A 13811-nucleotide genomic window follows, 5' to 3' on the forward strand; every position below is an offset into this window, starting at 1 on the left:
CCCAGAGTAACCATCACAAAAAGTTCCCTCTACTCTGCACCAATTTATTGCATAAATCTGGGGCAATTACAATTTGGCCCACTTAAATCTTTCGAGCTGTCGCGAACTATCTCGAGATGATTTTTGCGAATTCCGCTCTAATCTTCTGATTGATTTCGCCTACGATCGATCGACCAAAAACTATTTGAGCACGCAGCAAAGCGATTCTTGAACTTGCTTGGCAATTGAACAGATAAAATTAACTCTTGAATTACAATGTCTCCTCGTGACATTCTTGTCTATTTGCGGACATGTCAGTGCCACGGAGGTCTGTTCCTTCATCAAGGAGTCCGGACTTTGACAGCCCATTCTGCAGAAGATGGAGATGAAAGGGGTATAAGAGTTCAGATTGCAAAAGGACTGTGAATATTCTGCTGGTAAAAATAGTTTCGTGAGTGTTTTCTTGTTCTTTTCTCTGCAACGGATGGAAACTTCCTTTTCCTTCACGTGTGCCCACAGCACAGTCAGTCACATGCAACACACATATTTGGTCATTCGGCGAGCCTAATTCCCTTAAAAACTTCTAACTTTAGTTGCAATCCCACATCTGTCATGAACCTATTTTTTTTTTGTCTACAGAAAGTCCCAAACTTTAAGTACATTGTAAATCTACCCGGAACATTTTTTTTTATCATTTTTACTCTAGTCCCAATTCTATCCCCGTTAGTCACCGTCCAAAAATCCCATTAATCATCCCAAATTTTCATATCAAAGAACGGTTGGAAGTTAAAAAAAAATCAACTTAAAATAAAAAAAGGTTAATCATCCCAAATTTTCATATCAAAGAACGGTTGAAAGTTAAAATAAAAAATCAACTTAAAATAAAAAAAAAGGTGACAGTGCAGTAAGACTTCAGCCCATTAGAGCCATAGCGAGCATGAGCAGCACCGACCCGTTTTCCTTCCACTGCCGAGAGCGGGAGGTTTTCGCTGCTCTGTGAAGCCAACCTCACGCGGTCCCCTCCACTCTAGTGGACACGAGGCCCGAGCCTTCGGGCGGACCACATGAACCAACTCCTGGCTTGGAACGGGCAGGCCAGCAAAGAGCCGCAGCCAGGCCCGGCCCCAATTGATCCCAAACCATATTCCATCCCCTTGGTGCCCCCACTTGGGTTACAAGCCCGCGTTGCTGAGCTCGGTAGTCGTCGCTCACAGGCATGTGACTTATTAAGTGTTAACTATGTGTCACGGGCCGATAGTTTGGGAACGACCCGTGCGGCGACTTAGGCTTCCTTGGATCGTTGGAATGCCTAGGCCAAGCCTTTTCCCGATCGCTCACTCGCTCGGACACTCGGATCGTAGAGAGAGAATCTAGAGAGAAAAGCTCTAGGAGAGAAAGGAAATGCTTCTTGTTGTTTGGATGATTCAAATGAGGAAGAGGACACTCCTTTATATAGTAGAGGGCATCGGATTACAACCATTGATTGATTTCTAGACGAGTGGCCGAGATCGTATCGTTCTCGTCGACCACCTACCGACATTTATTCCGAGAGCTATCAACTACCGGCATTTATGCCGAGAACTCTCTAGAACCCCGGCACAATTACCGTTTCGCCCGTCCTTGGGAAAATTCCGAAAGCTCCGTTGGGTTTTGGACGGGTCTTCGCCGATATGTCACGGTCCTTGGTGTTAGAAAACCTCCTGACCGTGACATTCTCCCCCACCCATTCGAGCGACGTCCTCGACGCTCTTGGCTTGGGGTTGTTTGTTGGCTTCTTGGAGCGCTTTTGACTCTTCCGAGATTTCTTGGCCTTCAGCTTATCGGTTTGTCGGGTATTTGGCTCCTTTGGTTTGGCTTCCTCCATGTTGGTCGGCAAGTTTATCACCTCCGGGAATAGGACATGGATCGGCATGTTGTGTTGAAGGGGATGATCCACCTTCGGCTTTGGCTCGGTGCGGAGTTCAGGCACGGACTTCTCAACTCTTGGTTCCTTGTTCATTCGTCGGTTCGTGGAGAGGACTTTGGCTTCGGTCACTCCAGTAATCATTGGAATCATGGATGGGCACTCCGAGTCGGTGATGATGATTATGTTGCTCCTCAGGTCTATCATTGCTCTCGCGGCATCGAAAAATTCCATGCCTAGAATGAGATCATAGTCGTCGAGAGGAATTACCTCGAACAGGAGTTTGCCTTCCCAAGTACCGACTTGGAGTTCCACATCTTTGGCCACGCCTACGCCTGGTGTCTCTTCAGAATTTGGGGTCTTATAACGATTACGAGTTGGTTCCACGTGAAGTCCCAAGTGTTTGGCCGCTTCATTTGACAAAAACAAGCTCGTAGCACCCGTATCGACCAAGGCAAGGAGGGGTACGCCACGTACCTTGACCTCAACGAATGAGAGGTGCGAATGTTCCGGCTTCTCCTTTGGCGGAGCTTTGTCCTTCACGGAGTTGATTGAGTTGAAAGCCTTCACAGTCCCAAGTCACACCTCGCGTTTCTCCTTTTCTTGCTTCGACTCTTCATCCTCTTCTACGGCAAGAATGGCATTGATCCTACTCTTCTTCAGGCACTTTTGTGTCCAATGAGGACCATTGCAAATGAAGCACGGAGACGGTGGTAGAGTATCAAACTTGCTCTTGTAGTCTCCTTGGGGTCGATTCCACTTGGGATCGCTTGACTTGGACGTTCCTTCCCCCCATATCTTCTCACGTCCACCATGGTCTCTTCGGCCACGGTTGGGACTACTATCCGAGTCCTTTCGGCCACGGACAGCTTGGTCTTCTTCTTCATCATGGTGGCGATCCGATCTCCACCCGCTCCCTCTTGTCTTTGGGGCCTCATTGGTGAAGTCGGCAAGAGACTCGGCTACGACTAGCGCTCGCGAGAGGCTTCGAACGTCCCTTTATTTGAGCTCGAGTAGTGCCCACGGCTTCAATCCATCCATGAATGCCCCGAGAGCCTCCTCCTCCCCAAGGTTGGGAATTTGGAGTTTGAGCTCGGTGAATTCCTTCACGTACTCTCGGACCGTGTCTCGTTGCTCAAGGCGATGGAGCTTGCTACGGGCTTCTTGTTGAGCATACTCGGGGAAGAAATAATCCCGAAACTCCTCGACAAATCCATCCCAAGTAGTGATGGGATCGGCGCCTCGCTTTGTCTCATCACATCTATTTCGCCACCAAAGCATGGCATTATCGACTAGGAACATAGAAGCGGTTCGTACCTTGGCCAAGTCTTCTTGGATTTCAATGGCGTCGAAGTATTGTCCCATGCTCCATAGGAAGTTGTCCACCTCTTTGGCGGACCGGTTGCCTTTGAATTCTTTCGGCTTCGGCACATCTAGCTTGTGTGCCGCTTGGATGGGTAATGCACCGTTCGCGATGCTTGCTTTGCATAGGACGAGCTCGGTCTTGAGCTCTTGCACCTCCATCTTCAAAGCTTCGACTTCGGCCTTGGAGGAGTTGCCTTCTTTGAGCTCCACGACTTCAAGCTTTAGAGCCTCGACGGATGCTTCGAGGACATCATCCCTGTCGAACAAGGGGGCCGTCGTGCGATTGACGACGTTTGTGAATTCGTGGCGGAGAGTTTCTTTAACCTTGTTGATCCGCCCTTTAACTTCATCGAGTTCTTCGATGAATTCCAACATTGTTGTTCTCATTCTCGTGAGCTTCTCATCGACCGTGGCTACGGCGTCCGACGAAGCATCCCTTTTCTTGGATTTTCCACGAGTCTTTGGTTGGGCAGCCGGCTCGTTGGGAACCGGTTCGTTGGGAGCCCTTTCATCCACAACAACCGAAGCGAGTTGTTCTTGGTTCGACATTCTCTTGACCAATTGGTGTGCTTCTCGATCTCCTTGGATGGACTCTCTATTTGCTCTGATACCACTTGTCACGGGCCGATAGTTTGGGAACGACCCGTGCGGCGACTTAGGCTTCCTTGGATCGTTGGAATGCCTAGGCCAAGCCTTTTCCCGATCGCTCACTCGCTCGGACACTCGGATCGTAGAGAGAGAATCTAGAGAGAGAAGCTCTGGGAGAGAAAGGAAATGCTTCTTGTTGTTTGGATGATTCAAATGAGGAGGAGGACACCCCTTTATATAGTAGAGGGCATCGGATTACAACCATTGATCGATTTCTAGACGAGTGGCCGAGATCGTATCGTTGTCGTCGACCACCTACCGACATTTATTCCGAAAGCTATCAACTACCGGCATTTATGCCGAAAACTCTCTAGAACCCCGGCACAATTACCGTCTCGCCCGTCCTTGGGAAAATTCCGAAAGCTCCATTGGGTTTTGGACGGGTCTTTGCCGATGTGTCACGGTCCTTGGTGTTAGAAAACCTCTTGACCGTGACATATGTCTGTGATGCTCCGAGGTGGGACAAGCTGAGCTTCTTTAGCTTCGTTTTTGACAATGTGGACTTGGAACTGTATTTGGTCTCGGTCTTATATCTCGCGACTCAGTTCCCGTTCTCGTGTGTTCTAACTCGTCGAGCGCCGCAGCCGCTGAGTGCGGCTTCACTATTAATAAATAATAAAAAAAAAAAAGCCCCGAATCGTAGCCTACGGCGCGAGGAATCCCATCTGGTTCGTGCAAAAAGGCCCAGCAGAATTTCGACCCCGGTTGATCGCCCAAAAAACCTACTTAAAGCACTCAGCGAAGCGATTCTCGAACTTTGCTGGGCCTGTTTCAGGCAATGAAAACTTCATAAAATTAAACTTAAAATGAAAAAAAGAAAAAGTAATGGTTCGGTGGAGACTCGTGGCCCAATCAGAAAAGGTCATGGTTTGGTGGGGACTCGGAGATGCCCCATCACGTGTCCCATTCTGGACCAGGAGATGCCACCCCATCACGTGTGACTCCAAACTCTCTTCGAAGAAGACATATCTTTGGTCGTCACCTCCACGTCAAGGACTGGAGGGAACCCGGCTTCTGGCTCTCTTGCTCCTCCTAATCATGCCCAAGGAGGAGGCTTTCGGCGTCAGAGCCGGTGTGAGCATCAGGCCTCTGTGGTCAATTTGGCCAACAACAGGCTCGGTGGAAGCATCCCGGCCAGTCTCGGTCTCATGAGCGGCAACAAGATCAGAGAGATCCTGCTCTTGAACAATCAGCTCACTGGGTGCATCCCCGAGGGGATTGTGCTGTTATCGGACATGCAGGTGTTCGATGTGAGCTACAATTCCCTGATGGACCACTTGCCGGACACCGTCTCGTGCCTTACCCAGATCTAGGTCCTGAACCTGGGACACAACAAGCTGTCCGGGGTCTTGCCCGACGTTATCCGCTTGCTCAAGAGCCTAGTGAACCTCACTGCGGCCTACAATTTCTTCTCCGGGTTCAGCCAAGAATGCACGATGCTCCCGTTCCGGAACGTTGGGTTCGATTTCGCGGTTAATTGCATACTGAACCGGCAGATGCAGAGGCCTCAAACCAGTACATATGCCTTCCATGGAGAAGACAAGGATATGAAGTGAAGAGCAGTGTTTCTCTCTTCTTCTAGGTGAAGTATCAAGATAGTTACCACAAACCCAGAGTTACTATCACAAAAAGTTCCCTCTACTTTCCACCAATTTATTAGATAAATGATCTGGGGCAGTTACAATTTGGCCCGCTTAAATCTTTCGAGCTGTCGCGAACTATCTCGGGATGATTTCTGCAATTTTCCTAGGAGTGAGCAATTCCAGATTCTTTACAGGTTCCACTCAGAATCTGAAATCTACACTCGGGTACAGGTTCCTCATTTTTTGGAACATGGAACATAGAACCTAGAACCTACCCTGTCACAGATTCCAAGGTCCAACAGGTTCCTTTTTTTTAATTGCATTTTTAGTTAAACAAAACAAAAATAAACGCAACAATACCATTCACCAAAGAGAATACAAATGACTAGTTTTCCTAACATTACGATTCAAATAAATATAATTAAAATGAGAAGTCATTGGATGAATCGATACGCTACAGAATTCACAAGGTATTAGCATGTCGATCAAGACAATATCCATATCCAAGACCACAAACAAAATGGGAAGCGGGAAAAAGGAAAGAAAGATGAGCTTTTGATCCTCAAACATCCATGGAAATTTGTTTCAAATTCTGACCATCTAAAATCAAAAGAAACAATAGTCATAGTTGATAACTTAATGATAGTTTTAAATTTAAAATTGAAGTGTCGCGTATCGATTATTTGCAACTACAGCTACAACCTTTTCTTTTCTCCTTCTATCATCCATTATCGTTATGGTTCTAACTATGCAACTATCAAGCTTAATATGTTTCTTGAAAGAGTGAATGACACAAACAATTGACTTCACTAAAAAACAAAAACTTGGCATAAATAAATGACAATAAATACCCAAATATAACAAGTTAATCAAAGCAACGAACATGCGAATGGTGAGTACTCAAAAACCACAATAAATCAAAGGTCTAAACAAACCTTAGGAATTGTTATACATGACAAGTTAAGCAAAGTAATGAGCATGCAGATGGAAATGAGAATTTGAGAGCTAAGAAGTGAGAAATGAGGAGTAGTAAGAAATTTAGGGATTTTAGATTTAGGGTTCCCAGTTCCCGATTCCATTCCCGATTCCCAATCCCCGGTTCCGGTTCTAATTCCTGGTCCCCGGTTCCGATTCTCGGTTCCGGTTCCTATAGGAACCGGGAACCGAGCCAGAACCGGCGGTTCCTAAAAATATGAGACCGGAAATCGGAACCTCTCTCCCTATAATCGAGAACCGAATCAGACTCATTGATTTGATTTTTCAGTTTTCGATTCTACCTTAGGCTCGTGCTCACTCCAAAATCTTCCCTCTTATCTTTTGATATAAATCGCGACATCCCCGACTGATTTCGACTCCCGTCGATCGGCCAAAAACTGCTAAAGCATGCAGCGGAGCGATAACTGTGAATTACAATGTCTCCTCGTGACATTCTTGTCTATTTGCGGACTTGTCAGTGCCACGTAGGTCTTCTCCTTCATCGAGGAGTCCCGGACTTTGAAAGCCCATGTTACGGGAGATGGAAATGAAAGGGGCACGAGAGTTCAGATTGCAAAAGGACTTGAATATTCTGCTGGTAAAAATAGTTTTGTAAGTTTTTTCTTGTTCTTTTCTCTGCAGCAGATGGAAACTTCCTTCCCTTCAAGTGTGCCCGAAGCTCAGTCTAACTCACAAGTTGGCCATTGGCCTAATTCTCTTTAAAACTCCCAACTTCATATCCAATCTCAAATCTAGCCCGAACTTTTTTTTATCCAAAAAAAATCAACATGGTCGGTCACAAACAATTCCCAAGCTGGTCATTCAGCAAGCCTAACTCTTTAAAAACCCTAACTTCATGTCCATTCCCAAATCTATTCCGAACTTCTTTTAAAGTTTAAAAAAAAAATTAACTCAAAATAAAAAGGTGATAGTCCAGTGAGACTCTAACCCATTGGAGCCATTGCGGGCCTGAGCAGCACCGACCCGTTTTCCTTCCGCTGCCGAGAGCGGGAGGTTTTCGGCGGCTTGTGCTCTGTGAAGCCAGCCTCACGTGGTCCCCTCCGCTCTAGTGCACACGAGGCCCGAGCCTTCACCCGGACCCAATAGTTCCAGACCACGTCCCATCCCCTTGGTGCCCCCACTTGGGTTACAAACCCGCGTTGCTGAGCGCGGCAGTCGTCGCTCACGGGCATGTGACTTATTAAGTGTTTATTATGTCCGTAATGCTCTTACGTGGGACGAGCTGAGCTTCTTTAGCATATCATCTCCTTTGACGAGGCGCAAGACAATGAGAGGGTGGACCATGCCGGTAAAAGAAGCTCGAGCAAAGAGAGCTTCGTGGTATGTGAACGGAGGGAGGAGGAGGAGGAGGACTGCTCATCCCATTGGTCTCGGTCTATATCTTAACTCAGTTCCGATTCTCGTGTGTTCTTAACTCGTCGTTCGCCGGAGCCGATGAGCAGCGCGGCTGCATTGATGAACTAAGGGAAAGAAAGAACCTTAGTAGGCGTTCGACTGCTTTCAGTTTCTGTCTGCGCAATCGGATGCGCCCCAGGAAAAGCCGAAACGTAACCTTAGCAGGCGTGAGGATTCCCGTCCGGTTCGTGCAAAGGCCCAGCAGGATTTCGGCTCCGGTCGATTGGCCAAAAAACTACTTAAGCGCTCAGCGGAGCAATTCTTGAACAGTTTGGTGATCTCGCTGATACTGTCGGTGAATTACAATGTCTCCTCGTGACATTCTCGTTTATTTCCGAAACCTCGACAGCCCATGCTGCAGATGATGGAGATGAAAAGGGGGCGCACGGAGAATTCAGATCGTAAAAGAACTTGGAATATTGTGGCCGTGTAAAAATCAGTCGCGTTAAGTTTTGTCTTGTTCTTTTCTCTGCAACAGATGAAAACTTCCCTTCCCTTTTAGTGTGCCCACAGCACTGTCCGTCACAAACAACTCGCAAGTTTGGTCCTTCGGCGGGTCTAATTCCTAGGAGATTACAAAGCATCACGCTACGGGCCCGGCCCAAAGACTTACGAGAGGCCACATCCCAATTACCTTGATGCCCTCACTCGAGTCACAAGCTCGCGCTGCTGAGCTCGGCAGCCAGCAGTCACGTGCGTGCGACTTATTCACTGTTTGATATGTCTGTGGAGGTCTGAGATGGGACAGGCTGAGCTTGTTTCGTATCTCCTTTGGACAGAGCTCAAAACAACGGGAGAGTGTGATGGAAACATACTCGGCCCATTCTGGACTGGAGATGCCACCCCACCATGAGGACTTCAGACTCCCTTTGGTCTCTGTCTATAATATAATCCTGACTCGTGTTTCCCGTTCTCGTGTTGTGACTCGTCGAGCGCCGGAACCGATGAGTGCGGGGCTTCCACGATGAAGTGAGGGAAAGAAAGAACCTTTTTGTGGCGTTGGACCACATCCGGTTTCGTCTGCAGGGTCAGATGCGCCCCGGAAAAGCCGAATCGAAGCCTACAACGTGGATTCCCTGCCTGGTTCAGGCGAAGGCCCAGCAGAATTTTCTCCACTTGACATGCTCGTGCGACAACGAGTACGGCCATAAAACTGTCTCTCATTGCAGATTTGCACAATCAAAAGATGATATAGCTCGTTTCGAGATTTCGCTTTTTGCCTCATCAAAGATTTCAAACGGGAAAATATGCACGCGTCCTTTAGCTTTGTGAATCAAGTTGATCCAAAAGAAATCGTTTCTGACGCAGGAAAAATGTTCAGTTTGCTTTATGTTGGGCAGAAGACACAATCATTCGAGGCAACCGAGATACATCTACCAAAAGAAAAACAGTGTCATGCATCAAGAGTGCAGCCATTCACCAGTCACCATCAGAGGGAGACAACAACCTTGGGACGCAGCATCATTTTCACATGTCCACCATGTCAAAAGCCAGCAAGAAGACAATATATGAGTAACAGCCTAGCTTGTCAATGCAGAGTCAGCAAAGCAATCAAAGAATCAGTTAATATATTCTTATGAACAAGCAACTGTAGCAAACCCAGATCTCCCTGTCTGTACAATTACTAAGAGTAAATTATACAAAAAGAAGAAGAAAAGAGAAAAATGCCTTCAACAAAGAGAAAATCCCACCAAAAGTGTTGGTAAAGACAACACCAGTATCAAACTCCCCCACTCTACAAGTACCAAAATCACCAAAATCCAATCAAAGAAGCAATCGCGATCGCAAGGAGAAAAATTTGTGAAGTGCGCAACCATGTTTTTCCGCTCAAATCCGCAGTCCTTTTCGCTCCGGGCCGAGCAAGTACCGATCAGTCGTCACAGTCAGAAAAATCAGTTAGCAGGGCATATGTTTCAGATTCAGATGTTTGCATTCTCAGGTGTAGCAATCTTGATCATCATGGCATAGTTCTTTCCTCAGCTTATGCGAGAAAAGCTGGCACGCGTCCATGCTGAGGTCGATGGCGGCGGAAAGCGCGATGAAGAGGGCGGCGTCGGGCATGCAGGTCACGTGCTGCACGCCCACCTGCACCGCCGGCTTGCTCGTCTTTCCCTCGCCGTCCACCGTGGACGCCATCACGAAGCCCTTCACGGGCGACTTCAGGCTCGACCCGACGTCGATGCTGAACTGCCCGCCCCTCTTGACGCTCATCGTGGCCTCGGCTATGGGGATCCCCCTCGTGGGCCCGCCCTCGGTGACCAGCTCGAACTTGTAACCCAGCCCATCCGTGGGGCCCCGCTCCCGCCACGCCTCGAGCCGGCCCCACGGCTTCCAGCTGCTGACCGAGTACCCGTTGGGGCGAAGGATGAGCCACGCGCCGGGGTTCGACCTGGAGACCCGGTCGGAGCCCGGGGAGGGCACGAACGGGGTCACCATCGAGGCGGCAGCCACGGGCGAGCCCGACAGGTCGTGGATCGTGACCATCCACCCCTTCCGCTCCCGGCTCTGCCGTTCCCGCTCCCCGGACAAAGTCCTCATCCATCCTCTGGTGTTGGTGAAATCCGATGGCAAGGATCTGGTTTTGCCAGCACACAAATCAAGAATCAAAATTTGTCAAAACCACATGATCGAAACAGATTGTTGCCAAACTATTACAATGGCATGCATAATGATGCCGACTGGACTAGACCCTACCTAGTCATCTAGTCACGGTACCAAACCAGAAACTACACGATCAAATGTTTCTTTAATCAAGCACAAATCAATAAAATAAATCGAGGGTCAGTCGAGAATTCATTGAAAACATCAATTCCCAATGATCAATTTGCGAATTTAATACGGTGGGAGCTAAGCAGTTGCACATGGGAAGAATCGAGGGTAGTTGTCGATGACAGTTGGAGAAGATTTGGAGCTGTCTCTTTGACCAACTGGCTTTGTCAGCCAAAGACGCCCTCGTTTTTCTTAAACTAATCGCCAAATGCTTGTCCTAAAGATTCGAGGCCACTAGAAGGCTCTCTTCCTATTTACGACAACACAGAGCACAGATCGTGATTAGGGATGATTGAACCGATAAATCGATGCAAATATTGTAAAAAAGCAAGCAGAGAATTATTATAAATTTCAGATTGATGGGGATACTTTAGAATAAGAAACAAATCAACCCGCTTTTGTAATTCATACGTAGTCGATTATATCGTCCATTTTACTTCACTGCAGTCTCACGAATGATTTACATTAGCGAGATCTTACCAACACATCATATTTCACATGATCTGGACCCATTGAACAGCAATTTTTTCGAAAGTTTTGAACTTCGTTTTCCCTTTCGAATTTCAGACAATCCTAGAACCAGGAAAAACCATGAACACTACTACTCTTTATATGCCAAGCTCCGTACAGTGAACATGCCTATACTTACCTATTACTACCTAGGCCCGTGATGCTGGCAGATCCCAAGAAAAAGGGGTGATTAAAAAAGGGGAAAGAAATCTGACAAGATTGTCACTTCTCTACCCTTTTTCACCTTTTTGGATCTTTTACAGTGAAATTTCAATTTATTAACATTATAGTACAAATTAGAGAGAGAGATTGGGGGGGGGTCAAGGGGTTACCCACCATGAAAAGAAAGGGAAGATGAGGACCAGATAGGGTCCTTGACCAAATTGCAACAATCCCATGTGCTTCAAATTTTCTTTTTTCTTTTTTTCGGTTCAACTGCTTGCAAAAGCAAAAAAAAAAAAAAGAGAAAAAATTGAACAAATTTGACAACCCCACATGCGTAAATTGGCAGGAACCAAAGCCCTAAAAATCCTGAAAAATAATTTCATAGCCCTATAGGCCCCCCCTCTAATTAATAGAGACAGAGCATAGTGATCCCTTCCCTGGAATATATTTCTCATGAAAATTAAATGACCATAAGGTGAAGAACCAACCCGGGCGCACGTTAGCGCGGGGACGTGGGGCTACGCTAAAATGGGCCCGAAGGACTCACCGGGATCTGCAGTTCCGGTCGGCGCTGAACTTGCAGCTGAACACGGGCTGCCGGATGTTGCTCCCCTGGATTTGGTACACGACCGGGCTGAGCTCCGGCTCGCCGCCGAACTGGAACAGGAACCTCGGGTCGGGCTCCGACCGGACCACCAGGTGGAGCCGCGCGGGCGCGGGCTTGCCGGGGGCGGGCCCGAGCTTCAGCCACCCGCTCTGGAAGACGACGGGCCGGGCCTGGGCCCCGTCGAGCCCGACGCTGACCAGGACCCGCCCGAGCAGCTTCTTCCCGCCGCTGACCCCGCAGGTGCGGCCCCCCATCCGGCCCGAGTAGACGGAGACCCGGAGGGCGAAGGGCTTGCCGGAGAGCCGGCGCAGCGCCGCGGGGTCGAGGTGGAAGCCCGGGGCGGAGGTGGCGGTGTCCGGCGGGGGGTCGTCGGCGGAGGACGCGGAGGGGGAGAGCGGGAGGAGGGCGGTCTGCGGGGGGAAGTTCTTGAGGCGGAGCTTGCAGAAGCACGGGGTGGCGGACGGGTGGACCCCGCCGCCGGCGACGGCGGGCTTGGACGGGTCGACGGGGAGCTTCAGCGACAGGGACTCGACGATCAGGCGCACGAAGGGGCACGGATCCATCCTCGGTTATCCTCGGACGACGCGAACGCTGACCGGTGCTGCGAAGTTGGGGCGCCGGTCCCTCCGACAGGTCTCGCCGGCGACGGCGGAAGCTTTTAGAGAGAGAGAGAGAGAGAGAGAGAAGAGGCGCACGGTGATTCTAGAGAGAGAAAGAGAGCTTCGTGAACATCTCCAAACTTCACAGGCTGCAATGGATCGTCTGCTCAAGCTCCCCAACCTGTTTTAACGTCTCTCTCTCTCTCTCTCACGCTCGTATGGAGTGTAGCGCAGCTGTTTTCCTTGTTTGCTTCTTTTATATATCTACATGGCCATTTTCTCTTCTTTTCATTATTTTTTTTTTCTTTCTTACCGATTAGATTAACGGGTGTCCCGAAAACGCTCGTCAAATTATCGATATTGAACCGGCATGCATAACACGAGAACAGTCATCGGCATAATCGGGAAATTTCCCCTTTCTACACTTTGGCTCGGCTAATTTTCGCGGATGTTTATTTTAATCATTTCTAAAATTAGTTGTGTCGTTAGCTCTTTTCGGGTTTTTTCTTTAATTTACGATTTATTTGGTTAATTTAATCTTGCTCTCTTCCTATGTTCGCGGGAAAATGGATAGGAAAAAGTGACGACCCGTGGAGACTTTTTGGGTGAATATATATATTATATATAAAAAAATTATTGTGAAACAATGATTTTATCTGTAGCCTTGTTCTTGACTTTTTGCGCCGCAGGTTGCCTTGTTTTCCCTTTTTTTTTCATTTTAAATATCCTTAGGGAAAATCACCGGCCGTATGTAAAGTGAGTAGTAGCTTTTGTTTCTTTTCAATTTCTCGAATTCCCGAGTATCGCCTTCGAAAATCCTCCCTTTCAATTTTTCCTCGGGATGGACCTGATTTAAAAAAAAAAAAACTCGATGTACATGTTTATGCTAAACATCTCGCTTTCCAAAAAGATCTAACCGGCGGCATGAATTGTGCGTTCCGTTTTTAGAAACGACAGAGCTATGCATTGACAGCCAGAATACGGATTCACATCGGGCCGTTTTGCTAAGCGTTGGTGATGCCAACTCAAGCACTGACCAAAAACATTAGTCCAATCATTGAATTCCTCCCAGTATGGCCACAATTCAGATTTTCCCAAAATTACAATAGTGAAGATTTACCTTTCTGCATTTGGTTTCTTTTTCCCACCTTATCCAAAGGGGCACCTAGACAACTAAGAACTGTACATTTCTGACCAGGCACCTTGAGGTAAAAAATACCAAGTACAAAATTCTATCTTTTCGGATCACGCCAAACGATCGATCGATCGACCCATTTCCATACTTACCTTAT

General features: G+C 47.9%; 1 protein-coding gene across 1 annotated transcript; it reads right to left on the minus strand.

The window, feature by feature from the left end:
• Nucleotides 1–9419: 9419 nt before the first annotated feature.
• Nucleotides 9420–12752, minus strand: LOC115684517 (uncharacterized). Its single transcript, XM_030609264.2, has 2 exons — nt 11861–12752; nt 9420–10444 (listed from the first exon to the last, which is right to left on the minus strand). The coding sequence occupies exons 1-2, from the start codon at nt 12481–12483 to the stop codon at nt 9805–9807; spliced, it is 1263 nt and encodes a 420-aa protein (XP_030465124.2). The 5' UTR covers nt 12484–12752; the 3' UTR covers nt 9420–9804.
• Nucleotides 12753–13811: the final 1059 nt, after the last annotated feature.

Source organism: Syzygium oleosum, unplaced genomic scaffold, assembly GCF_021117445.2.
Source record: "Syzygium oleosum isolate NSW1041296 unplaced genomic scaffold, Sole_v2.1 Sole_v2.59, whole genome shotgun sequence".
In the NCBI taxonomy this organism is placed as follows: Eukaryota; Viridiplantae; Streptophyta; class Magnoliopsida; order Myrtales; family Myrtaceae; genus Syzygium; species Syzygium oleosum.

Bases quoted from the DNA above. Each gene is read 5' to 3' on its own strand.
- LOC115684517 (XM_030609264.2), bottom strand. From the start codon at position 12,483: ATGGATCCGTGCCCCTTCGTGCGCCTGATCGTCGAGTCCCTGTCGCTG. The intron at 10,445-11,860 runs GTGAGTCCTTCG...TGGCAAAACCAG, and splicing joins GACCGGAACTGCAGATCCCG to ATCCTTGCCATCGGATTTCA.